Genomic DNA, 26329 nt, shown 5'->3' on the forward strand with positions numbered 1-26329 from the left:
ATACTGCTGTTACAGAAGTAGGTTAATTAGACAATGTCTTAAGCCAGACCAACAAAAAAATAACTTTATATGAGATTAGATGGAAGAATTTCTTTTTCACTTAGTAAAGGCAGCGATAGTTAACATTCTTTAAAATGTATGTTTTGTTCATGAGATTATGCAGCAGGTCATAGATATGCAAATACTTGATGAATAAGTGTATATACAGCTGATAGTTAACTATCTAGACAGTATTATTAAGACACCTGGGATTTTGAAATTTAGCTTTAGGGGCTAAATATTTATTAAATGAATTGAAATTTTTTTTAAAATGTAGTGTTTTCTTCAGAAGAGTAATTTAGAGAAGCAACACAGGCAAATTAGATGTATGTAATGTCATTTAATGAGATGGCATGGTTGGAGACTGAAATAAATTCTTCACTAGTGCGCCACCTCCAATCAAGCTCATTGCTCCTTGTAGTACTGGATCAGTGTCAATTCCCTGTATCATGCACATAAATAAATGAACTGCAAACCAGAACTCGTTTCTGTCTTTTATTACATTCAATGAGCTGTTATTGCGAAACAAAGGGAGAACATTTCTGAAATATTAGATTTTAAACCCAATAACCCTTTCAGCACAATGCAGGCCTGTTCTACAGATCTGAAAATAAACAGCAATATTTTAAAATCACAAAGGCACAAACAATTTTTAAAAAGTTATAAAAGCAGCAGAGGTATTGACAATTCCTTTTAGGCATTTGCTATGCTGAATCCCTTTTAGGTAACCAACTTTTTAGCTACAATATTTCCCCTCCAACCTGGACGCTTTCATATTTTGGATTCATCAACTCATTCCCCCACCCCTACATTTTCCAGTACCAGCCAACATCAGACTTCCTAACTTTGTGACACTACACTCCTTTTCCTTCAGGTTCCCCATTGTTTATACATTGACTATCATTGTATTTTTTCTTTCCCAAGTGTTCAACCTTACTTTTCCTATCTTTACCTTAGTATATGCCGGATTTCTGATTTTCTGCTGAAAATAACTCCGAGACAAGCAGGTCTCTCTTCATAAAGGTTATTTTAAATCAGCGATGCCTGAGAAGTACTGATTAAGCATACATCAATTGAGGAAATCTTTGCTGTAGTTCCTGTGGAACTACAGACTCAATAAAACTCAGATGCACTTATAACCCATCTAACAGTCAACAAATTTGGTGAATTGCTCCTTTTAACAACATTAAATCTGTGGATTTAAAATTGTAAGCGATATTCCAATAAACTCTCTGCCGCTGTTGTACTCTTACAAGTTTATGCCATGTCTCTCAGTTTGCCGTGGTAATTTCTTAGTAAAGCTCCTGTTTCCGATTATAAAATAAGTTGTTCCATTATCCACTGGTCCACGTTTTAAAAAAATATCTGCTGCTCTTTTCTGGTTGTAGAACTTTACTTCCCTACAAAGCGGTCTAATTTGTTCACTGCTAGCTTCACTTCTTTCCCCTTTCATACTCTGATTTTTAACTGCAACTGTTTAATTTTAGGATAACATGATATTAGGAAAGCAGTCATTGAACAAATCAGAAATTGGACATATTTTAATAGTTATGCAAATACAATGGTTGCTGCACCTTAACATGATTAAGCAATTATAAAAAAATCATGTAAATATTACATAGCCTGACATTCAAAAAAAAATCAGGGGTAAAACTCGTAGAATTGATCATCTGCTGAGCTCCTTTGCTGACTGCCATCAATAAAGGCATTCAGCAGCATCATGGACAAGAAAAGGATACACCCTTTAAATACGTCTCCATCTCCCTAACATTTGAAGACCACTGTCACAACATACTACAGCATCTTCTTTGTCCACGTAACAAGGCTTTATTTCTTGGTGCAATTATTGGCTTTTTTAGTATTAAGTTTACAGTAACACGGAGACACTCATCTCCCAAAAAAAGAGCTTACAAGCTGACTACTGATACTGTAATTATAATGGTGCTTGGATAAATGCATGCTTAGCACATGTCAAATTTCTATTCACTAGCACTATGGGAAATCCAATCACGTATCTTCAATGCCATACGGGGTGAGATATTTCTGATGGTCGAGGATAATCTATGAGCATAAAATTTGAATCTTCATACAGGCAGTTTAACCTTCATTGAATGCAAGACCTGATTTTCTATATTTATGGATCCTTAGATTTTTTTGGGAGACAAATTTGCTTTGCATTTATCAGGATTTGACAATATGAAAATTTTAGTTCAATGTAACCTTACCCTTTTTAATAAGTCAACAGTAAAAGTCCCAATTTCCAATTCATTGCAAATGATCATTGTTCTAGCTAGGTTTTGTTTAAATTTATAACATTAAATTCTAGTAACTGCCAACAGCATGGTACTCAAAAAGTCAGTGCCAAGCTGGATCCCCTCTTTTTTTAAAAAAAAGTACACTGGTTCCACATCACATCTTATTTCAACATTGACCAGTAACACCACATTCAGTTGGGCTGGATAAGCAAATGATCAAGATGAATGAGAATATATCACTGTGTCTTTATCGACCATAAATGCCGAACACGAGAAAACTGAAGAAAACAGTAACACCAACCAGCGAAACTGTGGCTGGTGCAGTGAAGAACTGGCGATAGTTGATGCGGTAGTACCAGACTACAGCAAGCATGATGACAAAAACTGGGATCATCAGATTGCCAACGTTAAGGGCAGCTTGGTTCTGTTCCACCACAGAGGACACAGTAGGGCTGGGGGAGGATGAAGTCTGCGAAATGTGACAGTGGATCACACAGTTGTCAGTGATGTTGAGGGAGCCAAGGGTGCGGGAATGGTCTTGCAGAAGCTGGCCCTGGTAAATTAACTTCATTTGCTGCTCTTGCCCTGGGAAGTACTTGCTAGGAGAGAGAAAGAGGGCACAAGGAGAAAAATGGAAAGAAACAAGTTAAACAGAAAATTAGAACAACTGTCATAAATGCTAAATAAAGTGAGAGGGGTCAGGCAACATATTAGCTTTGGTGATATTGAAACCAAATTGATACTGGACTATAAAAGATAGATTTGATTAGATTACTTAGTGTGGAACAGGCCCTTCGGCGCAACAAGTCCACACCGACCCGACGAAGCGTATACCACCCAGACCCATACTTCTACATTTACCTCTCCACCTAACACTATGGGCAATTTAGCATGGCCAATTCACCTAACCTGCACATTTTTGGATTGTGGAAGGAAACCCACGCAGACACGGGGAGAATGTGCAAACTCCACACAGACTGTCGCCTGAGGCAGGAATTGATCCCGGGTCTCTGGCGCTGTGAGGCAGCAGTGCTAACCACTGTGCCACCATGTTTCCATTATATTGTTCAGTCAATTTGTTCTTCATCACCTGAAGTTTCTGATCTTGATGGGATGTGGTTCCTCAGAGATCAAGCACTCTTTTATACTTTGTCCAGATGACTACTTGAATGGGAGCACAGGCAGTAAGCAATGTCCACACATGACACATTCATGAGGGGGTTTGGAAAAGAGTGGTTGCCAAAGAGCAATCAGTAAGAGGCTCTTGCTAGCTCACTGCAGAAGACAACTGCAGCTTCTGTTATCTCAGATGCTCTCAACTACTTCAGCAAAGACTGGCAATTTATCGTGGCACATCTTGCTGATTTCTGTGGCTCTATTAAATTACTTAACATCAGACTCATAATTGATCTAACACCTGCTGTCAAAATTAGCATCTGAGAGCAGGCTTCAGACATAGCACATTAAATCGCCATAATATGGAAAGAGTCATCTTCATTTATGGTTTTACTAAGAATTTAATTGTTGAATAAACCAGAGTAATTTGAGAATAATTTAAACAGTTTTTGTAGCCATATGCTCTAACATCCTCACTTTTTGTTTTCTATTCATTACTTTTAATCTCACTGAAGCCCAAGTCTCCAGACTCAACATACAATGAAGTTACACTGCTTGATTATTTCTGATTTGGAGATGCTGGTGTTGGACTGGGGTGTACAAAGTTAAAAATCACACAACACCAGTGTGATGTAACTGAAATTATACATTGAAAAATCGATTGTCTGTTACATCACACTGCAAATTTTTGCTATAAATTCTGTGTTACGATCGAGCCCTCCACTATCACCTGATGAAGGAGCGTCGCTCCGAAAGCTAGTGTGCTTCCAATTAAACCTGTTGGACTATAACATGTTGTTGTGTGATTTTTAACTTTGATTATTTCTAACCTTCACTCACTGTACAAGTGTTCATTTCGGAATAAGTATAAGGAATTTATTTCTGCAACTCTTGACATAACCTTTAATATTTAATTTAATTCCAATACACAAACTGTCCAATGCAGTTGACCTGTTGGCCTGGCCCATCTTATTCATTTGAGGGGCATCACTCACCATAATATCAGGAAACTGACTTGTTTCATTATGTGTTCATGAGGAGCTGCAATGAATTCACAGTTTCTCTTTCAGTATTTTGATACGGTTAGTGAAAGTGGTTGCCAGCAAAACAGCAAGCATCTTTGAACCAAAGTGGAAAGTGTTCTTCAAATAATAAATGTTTGACTGGAACTGAATTAAGGTTTTCTATAAATGAAAGATAATTTATGTTCTTGCCATGTTTCTCATGGTGAAATTAGTGCTAGAAATGGGTTATTTCAAATAATTGACTTGATTATCATTTTAAAGTTATGATGTCCCCTTATTATCCACAGATTCTTCCATTGTTCAGCATCAGTTACAGCTAGCATTCACCATTACCTATTTGTCACTAAAGCTGGGATTTAAATGTACCGCAATCAACCATATAGTCAATGATGAAAAAACGAGGGCACAGAAACCTTTGATGGCTTTAAGCAACAAGGGACCACTGGGTTTAATTCACTACAATGAGAATTTAAAATAGAAAATAATAGGGAAAGAATATTCGGCACCAGAAAATTGCACCAATTGATTGAGGCAATTAACATTAATTGAAAACATCCAAGGTTACTAGGAAACAAATCCTCTTTTTCAAATTTAATAAAAAGGGTCATGTTATACATGAAGGATTGGGAAACAGACCTGAGCCATTTCTAATTTATAGCAACACAGTCTCTTATTGGGTATTTCAATTCTGAAAACGGATAGAAATAGGAATGTCCAAATTCAGAAGGAATCGGAGAGAAGTCCGAGAATACCAAACAAACAAACAGTCTCTCTACACAAAAAGCAAGGAATCTTAATTTGCACGACTGAATTAGCTTTTATGATGCAAATCCATAAATTAAACCAAACTCTTCTCAATGTATCATGTGGGATATATATAGTCTGGGCAGAATAGAAGGCTCTCTCCAAACAATCAGTTCAATTCCTCATCCCCGCCAAATATTTCCTTCCACTTCAGATGAGGAGACACACTGCCATTAGCAGCTCTTCAGTTCACCCAGGTGATTATTCTACACACTGATCCCTGCACCCAATGTGGACTCCTCTACATTGGGGAGACAGGCCGCCTACTTGCAGAATGTTTCAGAGAACACCTCTGGGACACCCGCACCAACCAACCCAACCGCCCCGTGGCTGAACACTAACTCCCCCTCCCACTCCCACTCCGTCAAGGACATGCAGGTCCCTGGCCTCCTCCATCGTCAGACCATGGCAACACGACGCCTGGAGGAAGAGCGCCTCATCTTCCGCCTAGGAACCCTCCAACCACAAGGGATGAATGCAGATTTCTCCAGCTTCCTCATTTCCCCTCCCCCGACCTTATCTCAGTCCCAACCCTCAGACTCAGCACTGCCTTCTTGACCTGCAATCTTCTTCCCGACCTCTCCACCCCCACCCCCTCTCTGGCCTATCACCTTCACCTTGACCTCCTTCCACCTATCGCATTCCCAACGCCCCTCCCCCAAGTCCTTCCTCCCTACCTTTTATCTTAGCCTGCTGGGCACACATTCCTCATTCCTGAAGAATGGCTTATGCCTGAAACCTCGATTCTCCTGCCCCTTAGATGCTGCCTGATCTGCTGCACTTTTCCAGCAACACATTTTTCAGCTCTGATCTCCAGCATCTGCAGTCCTCACTTTCTCCCAATAAAATAATAAGGTCTGCTAATTTTAGCAGATGGGGCTATCCATCTACACCCAAGTTGAATTCCTTCTTAGTGACAATTTAAATTCTGCGACCAATATATAGGCCAATAAAGTGAGGGAATGCTAGATTAGGTGCACAGACATGGTCTTCTTCACTCTTCCAAACAAGTGTCAGATGACTCAGATGGTATTTCTCTTGACTTAAAAGAAATGAGGATCCTACTCTCACTCAAGGATGTCAGCACATAATCAAAGTCAGCATTTCATACAATAATTAGAGCGCATCACATGGTCAGACACACAAGTCTTTGGGTGAGATGTTTAAGTCTGGCCCCCTCTGCCTTGCTGATCAGTTTCCATTGAAACTGAAGGTTCCAAAGCATCACTCAAATAATAGGTGGTTCTATCAATCAATACCATTTAAATCAACCATAAGTTACCTCACTGTTGCTTGTAGGACATCATTTTTGCACAAAATGGCTGAGATTCACCTCCATAGCAAATGTGGCTACATTTCAAGGCAGTACTATTTACTGTCCATGTTGCAACTTGTGATAGGAGATAGTGATAATTATCTCATTATAAAAGCCAAACTCTTGCTTTGAAAATCACTTGGACCTCAATCTGCTCACATGGTATTTGGACTCCACACTTTGCAATGGCTTTATCTCCAGCTGCCCTATGACTATCTGATGTAACCTGGATGCTAATAGCATATTTAGTGCCAGAACTAAAAAAAAATAAGCTGCTTTACCAGCTTTGAAATAGTGACTGACAAAAAGGACACTGGACAAGGTTTCGGCGTAGGAAACAGTTTTTATAAATATTTACAGTTCTTGATACGAGAGGTGGAGCTTTCTCTGGAGTGCATTGATAAGGAACAATTTCTAGAATTGTTTGAAAATACTTTCCTCAATTGGGATCCAAAAACAATTTTAGTTGACAAGGACTAGAGCATTTGAATTTCTATCCATACAGTCTTCTGCTAGTGATCCAATAAGATAACCACATGAATAAGGATGGATGTGTCACAGCTGTAGTTAAGCTGCAACTTTGGAAGCAGATTTATAGTTCAGAGAGATAGTTATTACGGTCTCTGGAATTAAACTTCCAGAGTACCACAGTTGAATAATCATGTTAAAATAATGTATTTTCACAGTTCAGTGCAGTCAGTGAATCTCATGATCAAATTATATGAAGCCAATCTGGATCTCTCAAGACAGGATGAATAACTTACATTTGCATATCACCGCTTATACCCTCAGCACATCTTAGTGTTTCTCAGCTAACATGTTACTTTTGAAGTATCATGACTGCTGTTATGAAATGATTAAATTCGTGTGTGCTAATTCACTGTTAAGAAATTAAGTGGAACAGGACACTGGATCCTAATTATTTGCAAAGCTCACAGTCACTTATTACCTCACCTTATTAGATTTTCACTCATGGCTAACTGAACCATATGGGCTCCTAGAACGGTTCCAGTTTCAAAGGCAAGTCTGGTATATAGTCACATAAAACCTCTGCATGTACCTCATGCAACAACTGGCTGTTCTCATTCAATAAAGCTTGCAAAAAATAAAAGTATAATCTTTTTAAAAGAATTTTAATTCATCCAGGGGATGTGGGCATGGCTAAGCCAGCATTATCCCTTATTACTCAGAGGGCAGTTAAGAATCAACCACATTGCTGTTGGTCTAGTTACAGGTAAGCCAGATCCGAGAAGATGGCAATTTCCTTCCCTTAAGAGTATTAATGAATCAGATGGGGTTTTTCCAATAATCTACAATGATGTTATGGCCATCGTTAGACAATTAATTCCAATTTTTATTGAATTCAACTTCCAGCTGTCATGATGGGATTTGCCTCAAGTCTCATAAATATTACCCCTGAATCATCGAATTAATAGTCTAGCACTAATATCAGAGAGGCAACGAACTGTCCCCGTCTCTTTAGTCACATTCAAAACCTTAATTTAAAAATTTACATTTGCCAGTTAAAGCACAAAGAATACAAATTGATTCAGATTTGAGGGTTGAGAGAAAAGTAATAATTAGTGCACAGGGAAGAGAATGCTGGGGTCAACCTTCAGTCCTGTGTCTGCAACCTTTCTAGAGAATACAGGTTCAGGCCTTTGGCAATTGGTCCTTTAAGAAATGTTAACTTAATGCCAAACCCAGCAGAAGGGCACGGGTCTAGGAGGTTTCAGTGTAATATTTTCTGATAACATCTCCTTCCTAAAGCAGAAAAGTTGAAATTGTAGACCCAGTTTGTGTCACTGGGGACTTATTTTTTTTTGGGGGGGGGAGGGGGGGAGTGGAGGAAAGAGAGAAGAGAGAGAGTGCGAAACATTAGATATATGTCTGATAAGCACATTTTAATTATAAGCAAGCTCCACAAAAACCATAACTACATAAAAGTCAAATCAAAGTTTTGCCTGAAACAAATTAGTCTAACAAATAAACTTGTATACAAACATATACAGACAGTCCCCGGGTTGCAAATGGGTTCCGTTCGAGTCTGATAAAAGTAGATTTTTACACGAGGAGAACAACGTAGAATAATATAAAATTACAGTAAGTATAGTAAATATTTAAATGTCAGACCTTTAAAATTACACCTCTGTATGTAACCACATTTGTAAGTACAGTACAAGTATTTGTAGGTCAGACATTTGTAAGTCAGGGACTTCTGCACCACAATCCTAATTTTAAATGCAGAGATAAGGTGAGTTCTTGGTTTATCAGGCCCATTTGCAATAAATGTACTTCCAACTTGCTACGGAACGTAACAAAAATACTCCCCAAGTTGGGTCTTCAGAGAATGGCCACAAAACTTCCATGTGATTAAGGATATAGAAACCAAGAGGGTTGGCTACTTGAATACATCCAGTTGGTGTTCTTGAACAAATGCTTCAAGAACTTAAGACTATGGTGACATGGCACCTACCTCAGTATGCTTGTCTGATTTGCCACAGAACTCCTTTGACCATCTCATTAATATCCTGAAGACAGTTTTAAAAAAAAATTGTTCATGAAATATGAACAATTAGAAGGCCACCATTTATTACCCATCCCTAACTGCTCTTAAAAAAGTGGTAATGGACTTGAACTGCACAATTGTAGTGTGCCTATAACGCATTTCGATGGAGTTCCAGGATATTGCCCCAGTGACAGTGAAGGACAGTGACGTAGTTCAAACTGAGGGTAGAATGTGGCTTGGAGGGGTTCTTTTAAGTGGTGATATTCAAATACATCTTTTGTCCTGTTCTTCGAGGTGTTAGAAATTGCAGGTTTGCAAGGGACTGACAAAGGAGTCTTGATAGGTTGTTGCAGTGAATTTGCCACTGTGAACCAGTGCTAGAAGGAATTAACATTTAACACTGTGGATTAGGTGCCAAGTGGCTTACTTTACCAGAAACATAGCTGTTAAGTTTCAAGTGTTCTTGGAGGCGCACTGTCCTAGATAATTAGTGTGTAACCCATCACACTCCTAACTTTTGCCTGGTAGATGCTGGACAGGAATTGGAAATCGCACAAATTACTCACTGCAGAATTGCTAGTCCTTGGCGTGCTCTTGTTGTCTTGTAATCATGTGACTGGTCAATTTCAGTTTCTGCTGAATGATCTAGCAATACCACCACCACCACTGCCATTCCCAATTATATTGATGGTGGAGTATTCAGTGACCTTAATGCCCTTGAATGCAAAGGGAGATGGTTAAACCTTGTCATGCTGGAAATAGTCATTGCTGGATACTTGTGTGGCATGCAATGCTGTTTGACACTCGTCAACCTAAGTCTGAATGCTGTCCAGGTCTCGCAGGTGGGCACAGACTGCTTCAAGTTTGAGGAGTTACAAATGGTACTGAACAATCTGCAATCAAATTAAAAGCTATTGATTGAACAGATCTGTTTAGGGTTAGGAGTGTAGTGGAACTTCCCCACCAATGTTCTGGGGCTGAGAACACTGACCTCCACCAATCGGGCCATCTCACATTTAGCTAGCTATGAATCCAACACAAGACACTTGTCCCCTTGATTTCCACTGTATATAATTTTACCAAATTTGCTACTTGTGTAAAAAAACAATGTACCGGGTCCAAGTCATCTTCAAAACCTTGGATTTATGGAACAACACTAAACTCCTTGCTAATCATGACTGGTGTATTGTGTTAACAGAGTACTGGAGTTAGCTTACTTTTAAAAAAAGAAATTGCAAACTCAAATCCAGCTGTTTCAATTCCACATCTGAGAAAAATGTTTTTGCCTTGAGGAATTTGATTTGTAAGCACTTGACATTACTTGCAGGTGAAGTGCATTAGAATACTGCTCAAATACAGAGAATCAACCCACTGAAGACAGCTGATGGGCCCAGAAAATTTATTTGACTAGCGGTTAGTAAATTTGTTGGTTTTTCTGAAGGGAAGATAGAAATCTGTCAGAGAACTTGGAAAGCTCCACCTCTGAAAATATTTCCATTGTATTAGTGGCTCTCAGAAGGCAGAGCTCTTCATTTGGAATCATCAAGCCAGTGATTGCCTTTGATGTGTCAGCATCATTGAAATGCTTCAAAAACATGGATGCTGAGCTACAGTCCCCTAAAATAACAGGTGCTGTTGGCAGATCATACTTGCAAGGTACAACCAAATGGGTTACAGGGTCTTTGGCAACTCCGATGACTGTTGCTACATTAATAGAACCTAATTATACCTACAACTAGCAGATTATTCTGTAATAGCAATATATTGCAGCTTATATTTGTTTCACTTCAGAATATTGCAAATTACAATACTGCAAAATAAATCTGAGAATATTTTTGTAAAGAAAATTTTATTGGCATTTTAAAAATAATTTTAATTTGTCATTTTGGAGAGTCTGACATCAAATTGTTCTGCAATAAAGCAGCATTTAAATACTGCAAACAATCTGAACGGACAAATATCTTACCTCTTCAGAAACCCAACGGTATCATCTGGTTTCACTCGTGCAACCTCTTCAGTATCATTTAAAAACTTCAGTCGCACTTGAATTTGCCCTTCACCTGTATCACCACTACCCACTGTGAGAGGGTGAACATTACAGTTCTCCAGCATTGCCCGGTCCAGTCCTTCTCCAGTGCTAATTGCACTGGTTGATGCTCGCTTGCGTAAACCCTGTATGTTCAAGAGAGGATCGATACTCGAATCGGTTAAATTGGAAGCCCCTTCAATTGGCACCTGATCACTTGTGGGTCCATTATTTCCAGGTGATGCTCCCATCCCAGAATCATCTCCTTCCTCTGGTTTCTGCTCAACAGGTGCAGCAGCTGACTGGGCTTCATCTGCTTCAGGAGTTGCTGTATTTGCCACATACCTCTCTACACTGTTTAGGCCCACTAATGATGAGTTTGCTGTTGTAACAATGGTTCCAAATATTTGATCACTATGATCAGCAACATGAGTGGAGAGCCAGGCAAGAATAAGTGCCAGTACCAGAAGAACTATTCCACACAGAACTGTAACTTCATCGCCAACTCCTTCGATAAATGTCATGGTGGTGCTGTCCATTTATAAAGAGTTCTCAAAAATACTGAAAGAAAATGAGAATAGTCAGTAATGGTGTAGCCCTAACAATTTACTATCCTCAGAACTAATGAACAGCTTTATTGTTTATTTATTGCAACCTACTCCTGATAATTAGATAAAACTGTATTAAAAAATTCAAGTTCTCCAATAACTTCAAATAAGCAATGTAAATAAAATAGCAAAGTGGGAATACAAAATTAAGTTAAGCAAAAGTCAAGACAAGTTGGTAATTTACTGGAACTGATAAAGTGCGTAAGTCTAATTAGTGCATAACAAAAATCAGAGAAAAGACAAAGAGAATTATTGTAACATGTTGCTTGATTTTTTTTCCCCCTTTAAAAGAAGAGAATTTAATTTTTGCAAAACACTGTTTTTGCATTAGGTGGCAGCAGTTACTATACACGGTAAAGATTTTAAACCAAAGTATAGAGAAAGTGGTATTAATAAGCAGAGAAATCAAAGTAATTTGTTATGACAGAATAGTAACAGTGCAATAACAAACTTAATTGAAATATTTTAAACAACTAAACACCTGAGGCAAGGCTTAGCAAATTAAAGGCAACATGGAATGATCTTGTAAATTATCTTGTGCTGGTGTACATCTTAACCAAGTCAAAGATAACCACTAATCGCAATATTGGGAGAGATAGTTAAGACCAGAAAGATTAAAGGTAAAAAAAAAGTCTTAGGAACTACAGTCAGTCACAGATGAACAATAGTGTAGTATCACATGTGCAGACTGATATTTTTTAAAAATTGAAAGAGAAACAGATGAACAATATAGGGAGAGAAACAGCTTTGTTTTCGAAAGAATATAAATCTGTAGGAGAACTTGAAAACATTCTAATTTTGATTGTGACTGAGTGCAGAGGTCTCCATCTGAAATTAACAAAATCGCCAGATTAGAAAGCAGGGCGCTTGTCTAAATGCCATTTTCCTTACCAAATTAGACCACCAAATCAAAAGGTACAACTTAATATCTTTATGACTGAATTACAACAAACAGATTTCAGAATGGAGGTCAACTGGAATCTGGTAGGTACGGTAAAGACTTTGTCGTTGTACCTTCTGTAAGCAGTTGTTAGTTGACAGGGGAAACAATGTCCAATAACTTCCACTTGGATTTCCTTCTTTTATTGTGCCATAACAGACACTGAACACTTCAGACCTTAAAGCACAACTGCCAAAATAACAATGACTAAAATATAGCCACAAACTCCTAGCTTTTAAACTTTAATTTTGACATTTTCAACTGAACCTAGTCCTCAAAAGTGTTTGTTGAATGAGTGTGCTCCAGATTTCTATTATCCATTGTGAAAACGTGCTTCCTGATATCAGCTTGGGACTGCCTAAGTTGAATTTTCAGACTGTGCCATCTTCTGTAGTTTCCCATCAATGGAAATAGTTCCCATTTGCCCCATCGAATCCATTAAATCACCTCAAACACTTCATTAAATTAGACCACACCATAATTTTCTATAATCACAGGAAACAAATCAAATTTATGCAATTTACCTTCATAATTTAACACTATTAGACACTATCATCCTGTTGAATTATTGCTGCAATTGTCCAAAATGTCTATCCTATACTGTGGTGCCCAGAAATGAACCAAGTCCTCCAGAGTTCTAACTAGCACTCTGCAAAGCTGTAAAGCAACCTGCATCATTTTCCACTTCAGCCCACTTGAGACAACAGGAGCACTCCAGTAACCTAAAGTACAACAAACAGTTTTTTCTTTAGTTCCTAATTTATATCACTTAGAAGTATTTAAGTTAATAGCCTCTCTAAACGTGACCAAAAATATTCTCCTCCCATCTCACTGCTATTCAAACTGTGGACCTAAGGGATCTTCTCCCACCTCCAACTCATGGTAATTCAAATCCTCAAATGTTGGCTAATCTTTAAAGCCTTCATCTCATTAATATGGAGAATTTATGGATTTAACTTAAAATTGTTACCAATTGTTCAGTTATCAGTCTCCTCCCCAATTTACTTAACTTCCTCAAAACCTTTAGCAAGCAGACAGCCACTTGTCCCAACGCTAACAGTCATTAGCTTTTATCTCCTGTATATTTCAAGACGTCTAGCTTCGCCATGTTCTTGACAGGATATCTTGAACCTCTTCAGTTACTGCCCTATTTTTCAACTCCTTCCCTTTGAATTTGTTGTTGCAACCTAATACCTCCCTTTGACTTTCTCTTCTAATCTGTTAAATTCAGTTTCTGCCCTGACAATAGTTAAAAGTCACCAATGAGATTCTCTAAAGTTGTCTTCTGAGTTATCATTCATCATTGTTTTCAAGCTGACAATCACAGTTAACCTAGTCTGGGAATTACTTTTGGTAATACCAGGTAAAGGCATTAACACATTTTAATGACATTATTGAAATAGCATATGGAGGAAAGTAAAGTAATATTCAAAATAATGCATCTCTTAACATACTGGATAAAGGTTGTCATACAAATGTGTCAACTTTTATCAATTGAAATAACTAATCAACCTCATCCCTTTCCCACGAAATGGGCCACAGAACATAACTTTTATTAAACTGCAGGCCCTTCAGTAACTGCCTTGATCTATAGTCTTAAAATGAAGTAAACAGTATAATTATTCTCTGCCTCTATGAATAGTAATAATCAAAGTAGCTAAACTGACACTGTAATAGTCAAGCCAAGCTGTTCAAATACATTTCCATTTCAATAAAAGTCTTACAATGTTCTTGATAACAACAAATCTGAATAAATGTAATAACTTGTATTTTAATACCATTTCTCAAGTCAAGACAATTAAAATAATGTTTAACACCTCCCTCTCCTCAGTGACAAACTAGAGATGGCTCCAAAGTGTCAGTTTTGTAGGAAGCAATTCAAACCCTACATTATTCATCACAAGTAAGTCATATCTCCACATTAATCTTTCCTTTAGAGCTCTAACATTTATCATGGGTTTCTTGGGAACAGGGACGTTGTATTCCCTTCTTAAATCAGTAAGAGATTGATGAATGTTGAAAACACATAAGAAATCAAGAGATGCAATAAACTGCCTCTACACAGACTCTGCAAATAACCACGCTCACGAGTGCAAGTTAAGCTAAGCACCACAAGTGGGATGTGGATGAGATCTCATAACTTAAATGTTTATTCTGTTAGCTAAGTAATTCAAAAAACAATTAGACTAGCAAAATGAATGAAAGGGTTGCTGACTTAGCTACTACTGCAAGATAAGTCTAGATTACAAGAAAAGTTAAGTGGAAATCAAAGTATACACAATTAAGGTCAGACGATCATGTGGTTTAAAAAAGTTACCTTTATAAATGGACAGCAGAAAACTCTAGATGTAAGTAATCTGTCCTGGTTCATCTACATCAACACTAGAGTCTGAAGGCTAAGTAAATTCAGCATGCCCACAATAACTTACCAATTATTATAGATGGACCAAAGAAAGCAACCTACCCAGGTATATCACAGCTTAGTATGTCAACCGCTCAGCCCAAGGCCACAAAAAAGTTAGTGTTGTGAACACAGCCCAGTCCATCACAAAAACCAGCCTTCCTTCCATTGACTTCCTCTATGCTTCCTGCTGCCTTAGGAAAGCAGTCAATATAATCAAAGATCCCCCCCTCCCACAATCCCGATATACTCTATTACATCTCTTTCATCAGGCAGAAAATACAAAAGTTTGAAACAATACCAAGTTTCAAGAACAGTTTGTTCTGTTACCAGACTAATTAATGGACCTCTCAGATTTCTCTGCACATTTTCTTTAGCTTTCACATTATACTCTGCATTCTGTTCTGTTACCCTGATGTACTTAAGGTATTATTTGTCTGGATAACACAAAACAATACATTTCACTGTCTCACAGTACACGTGACAATAATAAACCAAGTGATCTAAATTTTTGATGTTGGGGAATTATTAAGAAACAAGTATTTAGGTCAACTTGCACCATGACTACAGCCTGTCTAGAATTTACAACTGCTTTGCAGTAGGCACCAACTCTTCCACACAAATGCCCATGGATGACAGGAGGATACTGCAATACATTATATCACACCCTGGACCAAATCTCAGTTAATTTCTACATCAGTTTTAGATATCTTGCTATACCACATTTTCACAGCACTTTTCCATAATTATTCCAAAGTTTGGTAATTTTGCACCACTCGAAGTGAAAACACTGGGTTCCAGGTAAAGACATCATGCCCTCTAGAGAGTGACCATATCTTTGCCCACGCAGCCTGGTCCTGGGAAAGCTGCCAGGGCTCAGTGCAAACCCCACAGCTGGACGGTTGTGCACAATCTGGTAAACTCTACTGTAGATAACACCCACCCCCCCAAAAAAAAGAGGGACATGGCAGAACAGGGAACCTCGAGTTCATCTCTGTGCTCATTCCACACAGAACGGGACAGGTTGGAACCCCCAACATAGTGCCCAGCCCCGGGAGAGCAGGGCTCGGCCCTCAATGCTGTCCAGCTCACAGCAAAACACCAACTTCCAGTGGAGCCGCTCCCTCTGTCACCCTGGCCTAACCAGGCCGGACCCACCCCACCGCCACCAACTCCGGGGAACCGCGCACCCACAAGAAAACACGCCCGTCCCTCGCTCCGCAGCGGCCTCCTCTCCCTGCCCCTCACCTGTCCCCTAACACCATGTTCCCGGGTAGCTGGGAGTCGAAGTGCCTCCGAAATGTCGGCTCAGCAGATTCCTCCGCCACCATCAACACACACTCAGCAAGACGTCACCACGGCCAGCGTTCCCCATGACGTCACCGCGGCCTACGCTCCCGTCGCCCCAGATGGGGGGCGGTGCCATGACGTCACTTCGCCCGATTTCCCCATCGCCCGTGATACGGTGATGCGTCGTGACGTCACCGGACGGCCAAGCGACCTGCGTCATGAGGTCACCACAGCCTGCTGGAAAAGGCAATATATTTGAGGAGACCCAGCTTCTAGGCGCTTTGAATCAACAAAACTGATAAAGTCATGCAATGGAATTCCTTCCAGAAATTTAAAAAACGTGCACAAATAAAATGTTTTACAAGATGTAAGATTTATATTAAACGTTTAAGAGAAATAAAAATATGGAAACAATGTTTTAAAACTCCTTGGCCAGACAAGAGAAACTCAGCCAAAATTCCCAATCTGATTGTTGTTGGCAGTCTGCAACATACACGTAGATTGTATTAGTGCTGGTGTCTGCAAGAATCAAATAATATTTACTGCATACATCACTAGTTGTGAACAATTGACCAAGTCTCATTTTCAAATTTGCTGTTTTCCAGTATATAAAATACAAACAATTTTTCAGAGGTGAGGAGGAATTCTACTCAGCGATTCAGAGGGCAGTAGAAGATGTCCTGAGGTCTCTGAGAAGTACACTCCACTGTGTAAGAGGCTTTTTAAATTGAAAATAAAACTGAAATAAACAAGAAATTCAGACCATGCCATTGATATTGCCATGTCCTTATCAATTTCCACTTTGTAAGACTGCTGAACAGACGAAGATTCTAATGGCTAAAGAGACAGTAACCTGTTGGCTTTATAACTGTATGACTCTATCATGGAGGAAGTGAAGAGAGCAGTGCCAAGAAAACATCATGTTCCACTTCCATAGAATTATGAGGGGGGCATAGTCGTTGCAGCACTGGTTATTTGATCATCCACAGCATGCAGCTAATTAAGCCACTTAGGTGTGTAACCAGCAGACCTAACCAAGAAATAGTGGCAGCCTCCTAATGTCATGCTAGACAACCATCAAGTTCCACTGAACTGCTGGTTATTGTGCAAGAACTCCAACTCCTTTTCCAATGTCCTATCTCTGAACCTTCTTATATCCCTCTTTTGTGATGAGGAAAGGGCTATGCCCCTCCATACTTTATCAATGCCTACATCTGATGTTGTAGCTACCAATCTTTCAGTGCTTTAGGCGCTCAATAAGCCATCATACACAAAGGTCCACTCATGTCCTGTATTAAGTAACAATGCAGGCTCAATGAACTGAATGGTCTACTCCTGTCTCTAAGTTTCTATCAATATACACTGTCAATGTGAACAAAACCATCAGAAATAAAAAGGCAAATACATGTTAGGCATAAAGCAGTCTAAAAAAAAGTTGAAAAATGAATACACTACTTTGTTCATTTAAAATTGAATAACTTTGCTAAAATAGAGTGAAAATTCCCCTGCAATTTAACTACTATTGTTATTGTTGGATTTTAGTCTTAAAAGTAAGTAGTGCACAATTACGAGAGATGATTCCGAAAGATCTGGATTTCGTGTGCACACGTTGCAGAAAGCTATTATGCAGCTATATCAGGCAATAAGGAGGTCAATGGAATTTTGACATTGATTGCTAAGGGAATAGAATGTATAAGTAGGGATGTGTTGTTGCAACTGTACAAGGTATTGGTGAGGTTGCATCTGGAGTACTGCTGACAGTTTTGGTCTCCTTACTTGAGCAAGGATGTACTTCATTTGAGGCAGTTCAGAAAAAGTTCACTTGACTAGTTCCACAGATGAAAGATTGAGCAGTTTAGGTCTGTACTCGCTAGAGATTAGAAGAATGAGTGGCTATCTAATTAAGGTGTATGAGACGTAAAGGGGATTGACAAAGTAGCCAATGTATACGTTTCCCCTATTGGGACAATCTAGAATGAGTGATCATAGTTTTAGGCTAAGAGCTGACAGATTTAAAACAGAAATGAGGAGAAAATACTTCTCTCAAAGGATTATGAATGTGTGGAATTCACTACCCCATGGTGCAGTGGTTGAGGAGATAGAGATAGATCTTAAATTAATAATATGTTAAAGAGATATGGGAACCAGGTAGGAAAGTGGAGTTGAGGCCAAGATGAGATCAGCCAATGATTGTATTAAATAGCAAAGTAGGGTCTAGGGGCTGAATTGCTAAACCTGCTCCTAGTTTTTATGTTCATTTCATTATTTGGTGTTTCCTGTTAATCCCTCTCTGTTATTCTGTCATGTTTTTGTTATTCTTTTCACCCTGCTGTATTGTTCATGATGTTTTTTACTGTTGTAACTTGATGTTTACTTGCTTACTGATGTTATATCTTTTCCTTGTGTCAGAAACCTTATGAAAAGGAGAAAGGAATCCCAAGAGTTTGCTTTCAAGCTGTAGCAAACTGCATGACAATCAGTCATCAGAAGCCACACTAGTGCCATGAGCCCAGGGTTTGTGCCCTGTAAAGGAGAATTTTGTAACTGCGTTTTCAAATATATTTTTAGTAATTTAACCCAATTACTCTGCCCATTGGCTTACAATATTGTTCTTTTTCTTTCTTCTTGTTACAATGGTTTCCTTTGTACAACATTTAATCTTTTTAATAAGACGCATTTATAGTTGAAATATTATATTTTTGATTCTCTATTAGTTGTGTTTCAATATTAGTCAAAGTTATTCATTTTTTCTGCTGTAAAGTACTTTGTTCAATGCTTTGACTGTCCTTTCTCTCCTATTCTCTGTGGTTGCTTAGTCTTAGTTACTGGTTGTTCTTCAGTGGAAGGGTACTGGTTGGTACGGCGGGAAAGGAAGAAGCGGAGGGCTTTGAGTCCTTCGTGATGGGGGGTGGAGATGTACAGGGACTGGATGTCCATCGTGAAGATAAGGTGTTGGGGACCTTGGAAGCGAAAATCATGGAGGAGGTGGAGGGTGTGGGTGGTGTCCCGAACGTAGGATATGTGGAACAGTCCATCTTCCGCAACTACACTGGCACCACCCCCCACCTTTTCCTCCGCTACATCGATGACTGTATCGGTGCTGCCTCGTGCTCCCATGGGGAGGTTGAACAGTTCATCCACTTTACCAACACCTTCCACCCTGACCTCAAATTCATCTGGACCGTCTCAGACTCCCCCCTCCCCTTCCTAGACTTTCCATTTCTATCTCGGGCGACCGAATCAACACGGACATTTACTATAAACCAACTGACTCCTACAGCTACCTAGACTACACCTCCTCCCACCCTGTCCCCTGTAAAAATGCCATCCCATATTCCCAATTCCTTCGTCTCCGCCGCATCCGCTCCCAGGAGGACCAGTTCCAATACTGTACAGCCCAGATGGCATCCTTCTTCAAGGACCGCAGTTTTCCCCAGACGTGATGGACGATGCCCTCCACCACATCTCCTCCATTTACCGCTCCTCTGCCCTTGAACCCCGCCCCTCCAACCGCCACCAGGACAGAATCCCACTGGTTCTCACCTACCACCCCACCAACCTCCATATACAGCCTATTATCCGCCGTCATTTCTGCCACCTCCAAACGGACCCCACCACCAGGGATATATTTCCCTCCCCTCCCCTATCAGTGTTCCGAAAAGATCACTTCGTCCGTGACTCCCTCGTCAGATCCACACCTGCCACCAACCCAACCTCCACTCCCGGCACCTTCCCCTGCAACTGCAAGAAATGCAAAACTTGCGCCCACACCTCCTCCCTTACTTCTCTCCAAGGCCCCAAGGCTTCCTTCCATATCCGCCACAAATTCACCTGCACCTCCACACACATCATCTATTGCATCCGCTGCACCCGATGTGGTCTCCTCTATATTGGGGAGACAGGCCGCCTACTTGCTGAACGTTTCAGAGAACACCTCTGGGACACCCGGACCAACCAACCCAACCACTCCGTGGTTCAACACTTTAACTCCCCCTCCCACTCCACCAAGGACATGCAGGTCCTTGGACTCCTCCATCGCCAGACCATAACAACACGAAGGTTGGAGGAACATCGCCTAATCTTCCGCCTAGGAACCCTCCAACCACAAGGGATGAACTCAGATTTCTCCAGTTTCCTCATTTCCCCTCCCCCCACCTTGTCTCAGTCAAATCCCTCGAACCCAGCATCACCTTCCTAACCTGCAATCTTCTTCCTGACCTCTCCGCCCCCACCCCACTCTGGCCTATCACCCTCACCTTGACCTCCTTCCACCTATCGCATCTCCATCGACCCTCCCTCAAGTCCCTCCTCCCTACCTTTTATCTTAGCCTGCTGGACACACTTTCCTCATTCCTGAAGAAGGGCTTATGCCCGAAACGTCGAATCTCCTGTTCCTTGGATGCTGCCTGACCTGCTGCGCTTTTCCAGCAACACATTTTCAGCCCTAGTCTTAGTTACTGTTTTTCTGTCGAACTGTCCATCTATTTCCCTACAAATATTGCACAAGTAGGTATCAAGAGCTCCTTAATAGAGGTAGACATTATAAATCATTGCAGTGATGAAGTAATTTTGATACCTGCCTGGCCTGCTGTGCTTTGACCAGCAACACATTTGCAGCTAATTTTGATAACTATCTATTTATATAGCTATAAAAAAATTAAACCTGTCTTTTCTATTTACAGATACAAGCTGACCTGTGTATTTTCAGCACTTTCTGTTTTTAATCCATTTAATGCTTCAGTTCTGAAACACAATCCAATTTTGCATTTCTGGATGCAGAGTTTACTGGAAATATTTAATTATGTCAGTTTTAGTTGTACGCTTTGTTTGAATCCTTGAATGTGTTATTTGGATAAGCTTTCTTAATCTTTGTGTGTTTCCATAAAAGATGTCTTTCCACAAAACACATGCAAAAAGGAGCATAAGGAGTTTACCTATTTTGCTGAAAGCATTGTTCTTATGAAGCTATTCAGTAATAAAAGATTTCTTGAAGTGCATCACATTGACAGCAATTCCTCATTGGGGAAACTGAAAAACTGGGAGTCAGCTATTTTGTAGTGCTTGAAGATATCAGATTTGAAGAACATTTTTGCCCTGCTATTATTTTTATGTTTTTCAAGCAACAAACCCAACATTTCAGCAATGGGAAGAGAACATCTCATTAACATTATCCATGGCAAGTGTACCTCTGTAAAACTTATAGACTAGATTGGATGCCATTTGCAAACCAAAAAGCTGGGCAAGCCAGTTATTTTACCAGAAAAACAAATATACTCTTCCCCACCTTAATTTGTTTAGGCGCTAAAGAAATTGTGTCATTGTGTGTTGGTACTTCTCACATAAGTCATTGGAATGCCCGATTGGAGCATCATTATTCTTTAGTTATTTTAGATTAGATTCGATTCCCTACAGTATAGAAACAGGGCCTTCACCTCAACATGTCCACATCGGCCTTCCAAAGAGTCACCCACCCAAACCCATTCTCCTAATCTGACTAATGCACCTATCACTATGGGCACTTTAGCATGACCAATTCACCTGACCCGCACACCTTTGGATTGTGGGAGGAAGCCGGAGAAAACCCATGCAGACATGGGGAGAATGTGCAAAGTCCACACAGTCGCCCAAGGCTGGAATCGAACCCAGGTCCCTGGTGCATGAGACAGCAGTGCTAACCACTAAGCCACCATGCCACCAAAATCTGAGTTGTTGTCAAGACTTTAACAAAAGGGACGAGGCAAAAAACAATCCTCAGAAAATAAAAACCCTTGACAAAATAAACTAGTCTTCCATACTGCATCAAATTAAAGTAAACCAGTTATAAATAAAAACAAAAGATGCTTGATATGCTCAGTTGGCCTGTCAGGATTTCTGGAGAAGGAAACAATGGGGATCAGTTCAGGTTAAGGATCTTTCTTCAGAACATCAAACTAGACTCAGGTAACCGAGCAAAGCAGGCCAAGCCATTTCTTGTTTTTGTGACTATTTCAAACAGACAAACAGCAATTTAGGAGTGAATCTTCGCTTTAAAACATGAAATCCTGTGTGGGGTCTGATAATGTGGGATAATGTGGACAGACCCGTTTGCTGAAGGTTCTCTTCATTCTAACGAAGTGGGAATGGAGCCTGCAATTTCAGGAGTGGAATTTTGAAACGCTTGTTCATTACCAGTGGGGTTCCTAATCAGAAGGCTAAAATCTCCCACTTATTGGCATAAATTCAATGTCTACTTCATCTTACATACAAATAAACATAATTGAAATAAAATGTGAATTATATTACTACCAGTAAAGTAAGCATAAAGTAAGCCTTTAAATGGGATTTTGTTTTTGTTCTGAAGTCTTTTGCATCACAATCTAATCAGTTTAGTCAATGTTTATTACATGAGTAACTGAATATTTTTTGGGACTTGGCATATAAACATCTCTACTTATTGGTAGTAGATGCTTCTTTTTTCAATATGTTTAGTGAGAGTTTTCAGATCAGCAAAATAAACAGAGAAAATGTCTCAGTCTCAAGTTTGATTCCTAACTTATGCTGAGTTATTTGATCTCAAGGCATCAATGTGTTATGACATACTCATATGACCATCACTATAGATAATTCATTTGTGTGTACTTCAGAGCTAAGAACAGAATTATGACTGAATTAGGTTAAGCCATAAATTTAATTCTCACCAATAAAGTTTATGCATGAACAAATGTTGCATGGCCCTTGGTAGGAAATGCTGACACGTGATACTAGAACATCGAACAGTATAGCACAGTACAGGCCTTTCGACCCTCAATGATGTGCCAACCTTTTCTCCTACTCTAAGGGCAACCTAACCTACATACCCTTCATTTTACTATCATCCACCTGCCTATCTAAGAGTTGCTTAAATGTCTCTAATGTATCTGACTCTACTCCCATCGCTGGCAGCGCATTCCATACACCCACCACTCTCAGTGTATAGAACCGACCTCTGACATCTCCCCAAACCTTCCTCCAAACACCTTAAAATTGTGAGAGCCATTTTTACCCTGGGAAAAAAGTCTCTGGCTATCATTCTATCTATGCCTCTCATCATCTTATACATCTGTATCAAGTCACCTCTCTCCTTCTTCGTTCCAATGAGAAAAGTCCTAGCTCCCTCAATCTTTCTTCATAAGACATGCCCTCCAGTCCAGGCAGCATCCTGGTAAATCTCTTCTTCACTGTCTCTAAAGCTTCCGCATCCTTCCTTTTCCTTCGAGCGTCGGAGGCTGAGGGGTGATTCGACAGAATCATGAGGGGCATGGATAGGATAAATAGACAAAGTCTTTTCCCTGTGGTGGGGATCCAGAACTAGAGGGCAAAGGTTTAGGGTGAGAGAGGAAGATATAAAAGGGACCTCAGAAGCAACTTTTTCCGCGCAAAAGGCTGGTACGTGTATGGAATGAGCTGCCAGAGCAAGTGGTGGAGGCTGGTACAATTGCAACATTTAAAAGGCATCTGGATGGGTATATGAATAGGAAGGGTTTGGAGGGACATGGGCCGGGTGCTGGCAAGTGGGACTTTATTCAGTGGATGAATTGGACTGAAGGGTCTGTTTCTGTGCTGTACATCTCTATGACTCGATAACTGAATACAATATTCCAAGTGTGGTCTAACATGGCTCTATAGAGCTGCAGCATAACCTCGCGGTTCTTAATCTCAATCCCCCTGGTAATAAAAGCCAAAACACCTTTCGCCTTTTTAACAACCCTATCAACCTGGGTGGTAATTTCAAGAGATCTATGGACATGGACACCAAGATCCCTCAGTTCCTCTACACTGCCAAGAATCCTATCTTTAACCCTGTATTCTGTATTCAAATTTGATCCTACAAAATGAATCACTCCATAATTTTCTATATTAAACTCCATCTGCCACTTATCAGCCCAGTTCTGCATCTTGTCAATGTCCTGTTGCAACCTACAACAGCCGTCCACACTATCCACAACTTCACCAACCTTCGTATCATCAGCAAACTTACTAACCCACCCTTCCACTTCCTCATTCAAGTCATTTATAAAACTTACAAACAGCAGAGGTCCCAGAACAGATCCTTGCATAACACCACTGGTCACCAAGCTCCAGGCTAAATATTTTCCACCTACTATCACCCTCTGTCTTCTATAGGCCAGCCAGTTCTGTATCCAGTCAGCCAAATTTCCCTGCATCCCATTCCTCCTTACTTTCTGAATGATCCTACCATGAGAACCTTATCAAACACTTTGCTAAAATCCATTTACACCACATCCACTGCTCTACTTTCAACAATGTGTTTTGAAACATTCTCAAAGAACTCAATAAGGCTTGTGATGCATGATCTGCCCCTCACAAAGCCATGCTGACTATCTCTAATCGAACTATGGTTTTCCAAGTAATGATAAATCCAGCCGCTCAGAATCCTTTCCTTTGCCCACTACAGAAGTAAGACTGACTGGTCTGTAATTTCCATGATTATTCCTATTCCCTTTCTTGAAAAGAGGACTAACATTTGCAACCCTCCAATCATCTGGCACTACTCCAGTGGACAGTAAGGATGCAAACATCATCACCAAAAACACAGCAATCTGTTCCTGTAGTAACCTTAGGTATATCCCATCTGTCTCAGGGGACTCTTCTATCCTTATATTTTTCAACATTTTCAGTATATCCTCCTTCTTAACATCGACCTGTTCAAGCATATTAGCCTGTTTCACCCTGTCCTCACAAACGTCAAGGTCCCTCTCAGTAGTGAATACTGAAGCTAAGTATTCATTAAGATCTCCCCTACCTCTTCCAACTCCAGGCTCACCCCTTACTCTGGCCATCCTCTTTTCCTTACATAAGTGTAGGATGCCTTAGGGTTTTCCTTAATCCTACCCACTAAAGCTTTTTCATGCCCCTTTCTAGCTTTCCTAAGTCCATTCTACAGTTCCTTTCTGGCTACCTTGCAACCCTCTGGAGCTCTGCCTGATCCTTGCCTCCTCAGCCTTAAGTCAGCTTCCTTCTTCCTCTTGAATAGATGTTCCACATTCCTGGTCACCCAAGGTTCCTTCCCCTTTCTATTCCTTCATTATCTGAGTGGGACAAACCTATCCAGCACTCGCAGCAAGTGCTCTCTAAACAACCTCCACATTTCTGCTGTGCATTTCACTGAGAACATCTGTTCCCAATTTAGGCACCCTAGTTCCTGCCTAGTAGCATTGTAGTTCTCCCTCCCCCAATTAAATACTTTCCCATACCATCTACTCCTATCCTTCTCCATTACTAGAGTAAAGGTCAGGGAGTTGTGATCATTATCACCGAGAGATCTGACATTTGGCTTGGCTCGTTACCAAGCACCAACTCCAATTTGGCCTCCCCTCTAGTTGGACTAACAATCTGAAGATATGAGTTCAAATCACAACATGGCAACTGGAGAATTAAAATTAAAATTAACTAAATCTGGAATAACAATATGGTATCAATAATGGTGACCCTGAAGCTATCCAAAACACATCTGGTTCAATCCTGTTCTTTCGGGATGCAAATCTGGCATCTTTTCCCAAACTGGCCTGCATGTGACTTAAGACCCATAGCAATGTAAGTGACTTTTTGCCTGCAGAAATGGCCTGGAAAGCCATTCTGCTGTATCACATTCCTGTGAAATGTCTAATCAGGTATGTGGGATCACCTTCACCTGAAAGTTCACCTCCCAAATCACATAACATCCTGACTTAGAAACATACTACTGTTTAGGTAATGTCACTGTCTCAAAACTCTGGACATCTCTAGGAACAACACTGCATGCATCAATACCACATGGACCACAGTTGTTCAAAGCGCCTCACTACTGTCTTTGCAAAGGCATTCAGAAATGGTATTAAATGCTGACTTTGTCAGTATTACCCACATCACATGAATGACTAAAAAAAACTTGAGTGAGTTACAAGATGATGACTAGCATCCATGATACTGAAACACAGCAAGGGAAAGACTCAATGCTTTCAGCCGAAGAAAAAAATTGGCAA

The 26329-nt window shown here is 40.1% G+C and overlaps 1 protein-coding gene across 1 annotated transcript; it reads right to left on the bottom strand.

Annotated features, from left to right (window-relative positions):
• Window positions 1–521: 521 nt before the first annotated feature.
• On the bottom strand, window positions 522–16404 carry tmub2 (transmembrane and ubiquitin-like domain containing 2). Its single transcript, XM_060848795.1, has 3 exons — window positions 16287–16404; window positions 11030–11650; window positions 522–2893 (listed from the first exon to the last, which is right to left on the bottom strand). Exons 2-3 carry the CDS (start codon window positions 11626–11628, stop codon window positions 2542–2544), a joined length of 951 nt encoding a protein of 316 aa, XP_060704778.1. The 5' UTR covers window positions 11629–11650; window positions 16287–16404; the 3' UTR covers window positions 522–2541.
• Between the last annotated feature and the right edge of the window lie 9925 nt (window positions 16405–26329).

The sequence above is a fragment of the Hemiscyllium ocellatum genome, chromosome 32, assembly GCF_020745735.1.
Source record: "Hemiscyllium ocellatum isolate sHemOce1 chromosome 32, sHemOce1.pat.X.cur, whole genome shotgun sequence".
Classification (NCBI taxonomy): domain Eukaryota; kingdom Metazoa; phylum Chordata; class Chondrichthyes; order Orectolobiformes; family Hemiscylliidae; genus Hemiscyllium; species Hemiscyllium ocellatum.

Coding starts and splice junctions, on each gene's coding strand:
- tmub2 (XM_060848795.1), bottom strand. CDS start 11,628: ATGGACAGCACCACCATGACATTTATCGAAGGAGTTGGCGATGAAGTT. Junction 2,894..11,029: donor ACCGTTGGGTTTCTGAAGAG/GTAAGATATTTG, acceptor TCTCTCTCCTAG/CAAGTACTTCCCAGGGCAAG.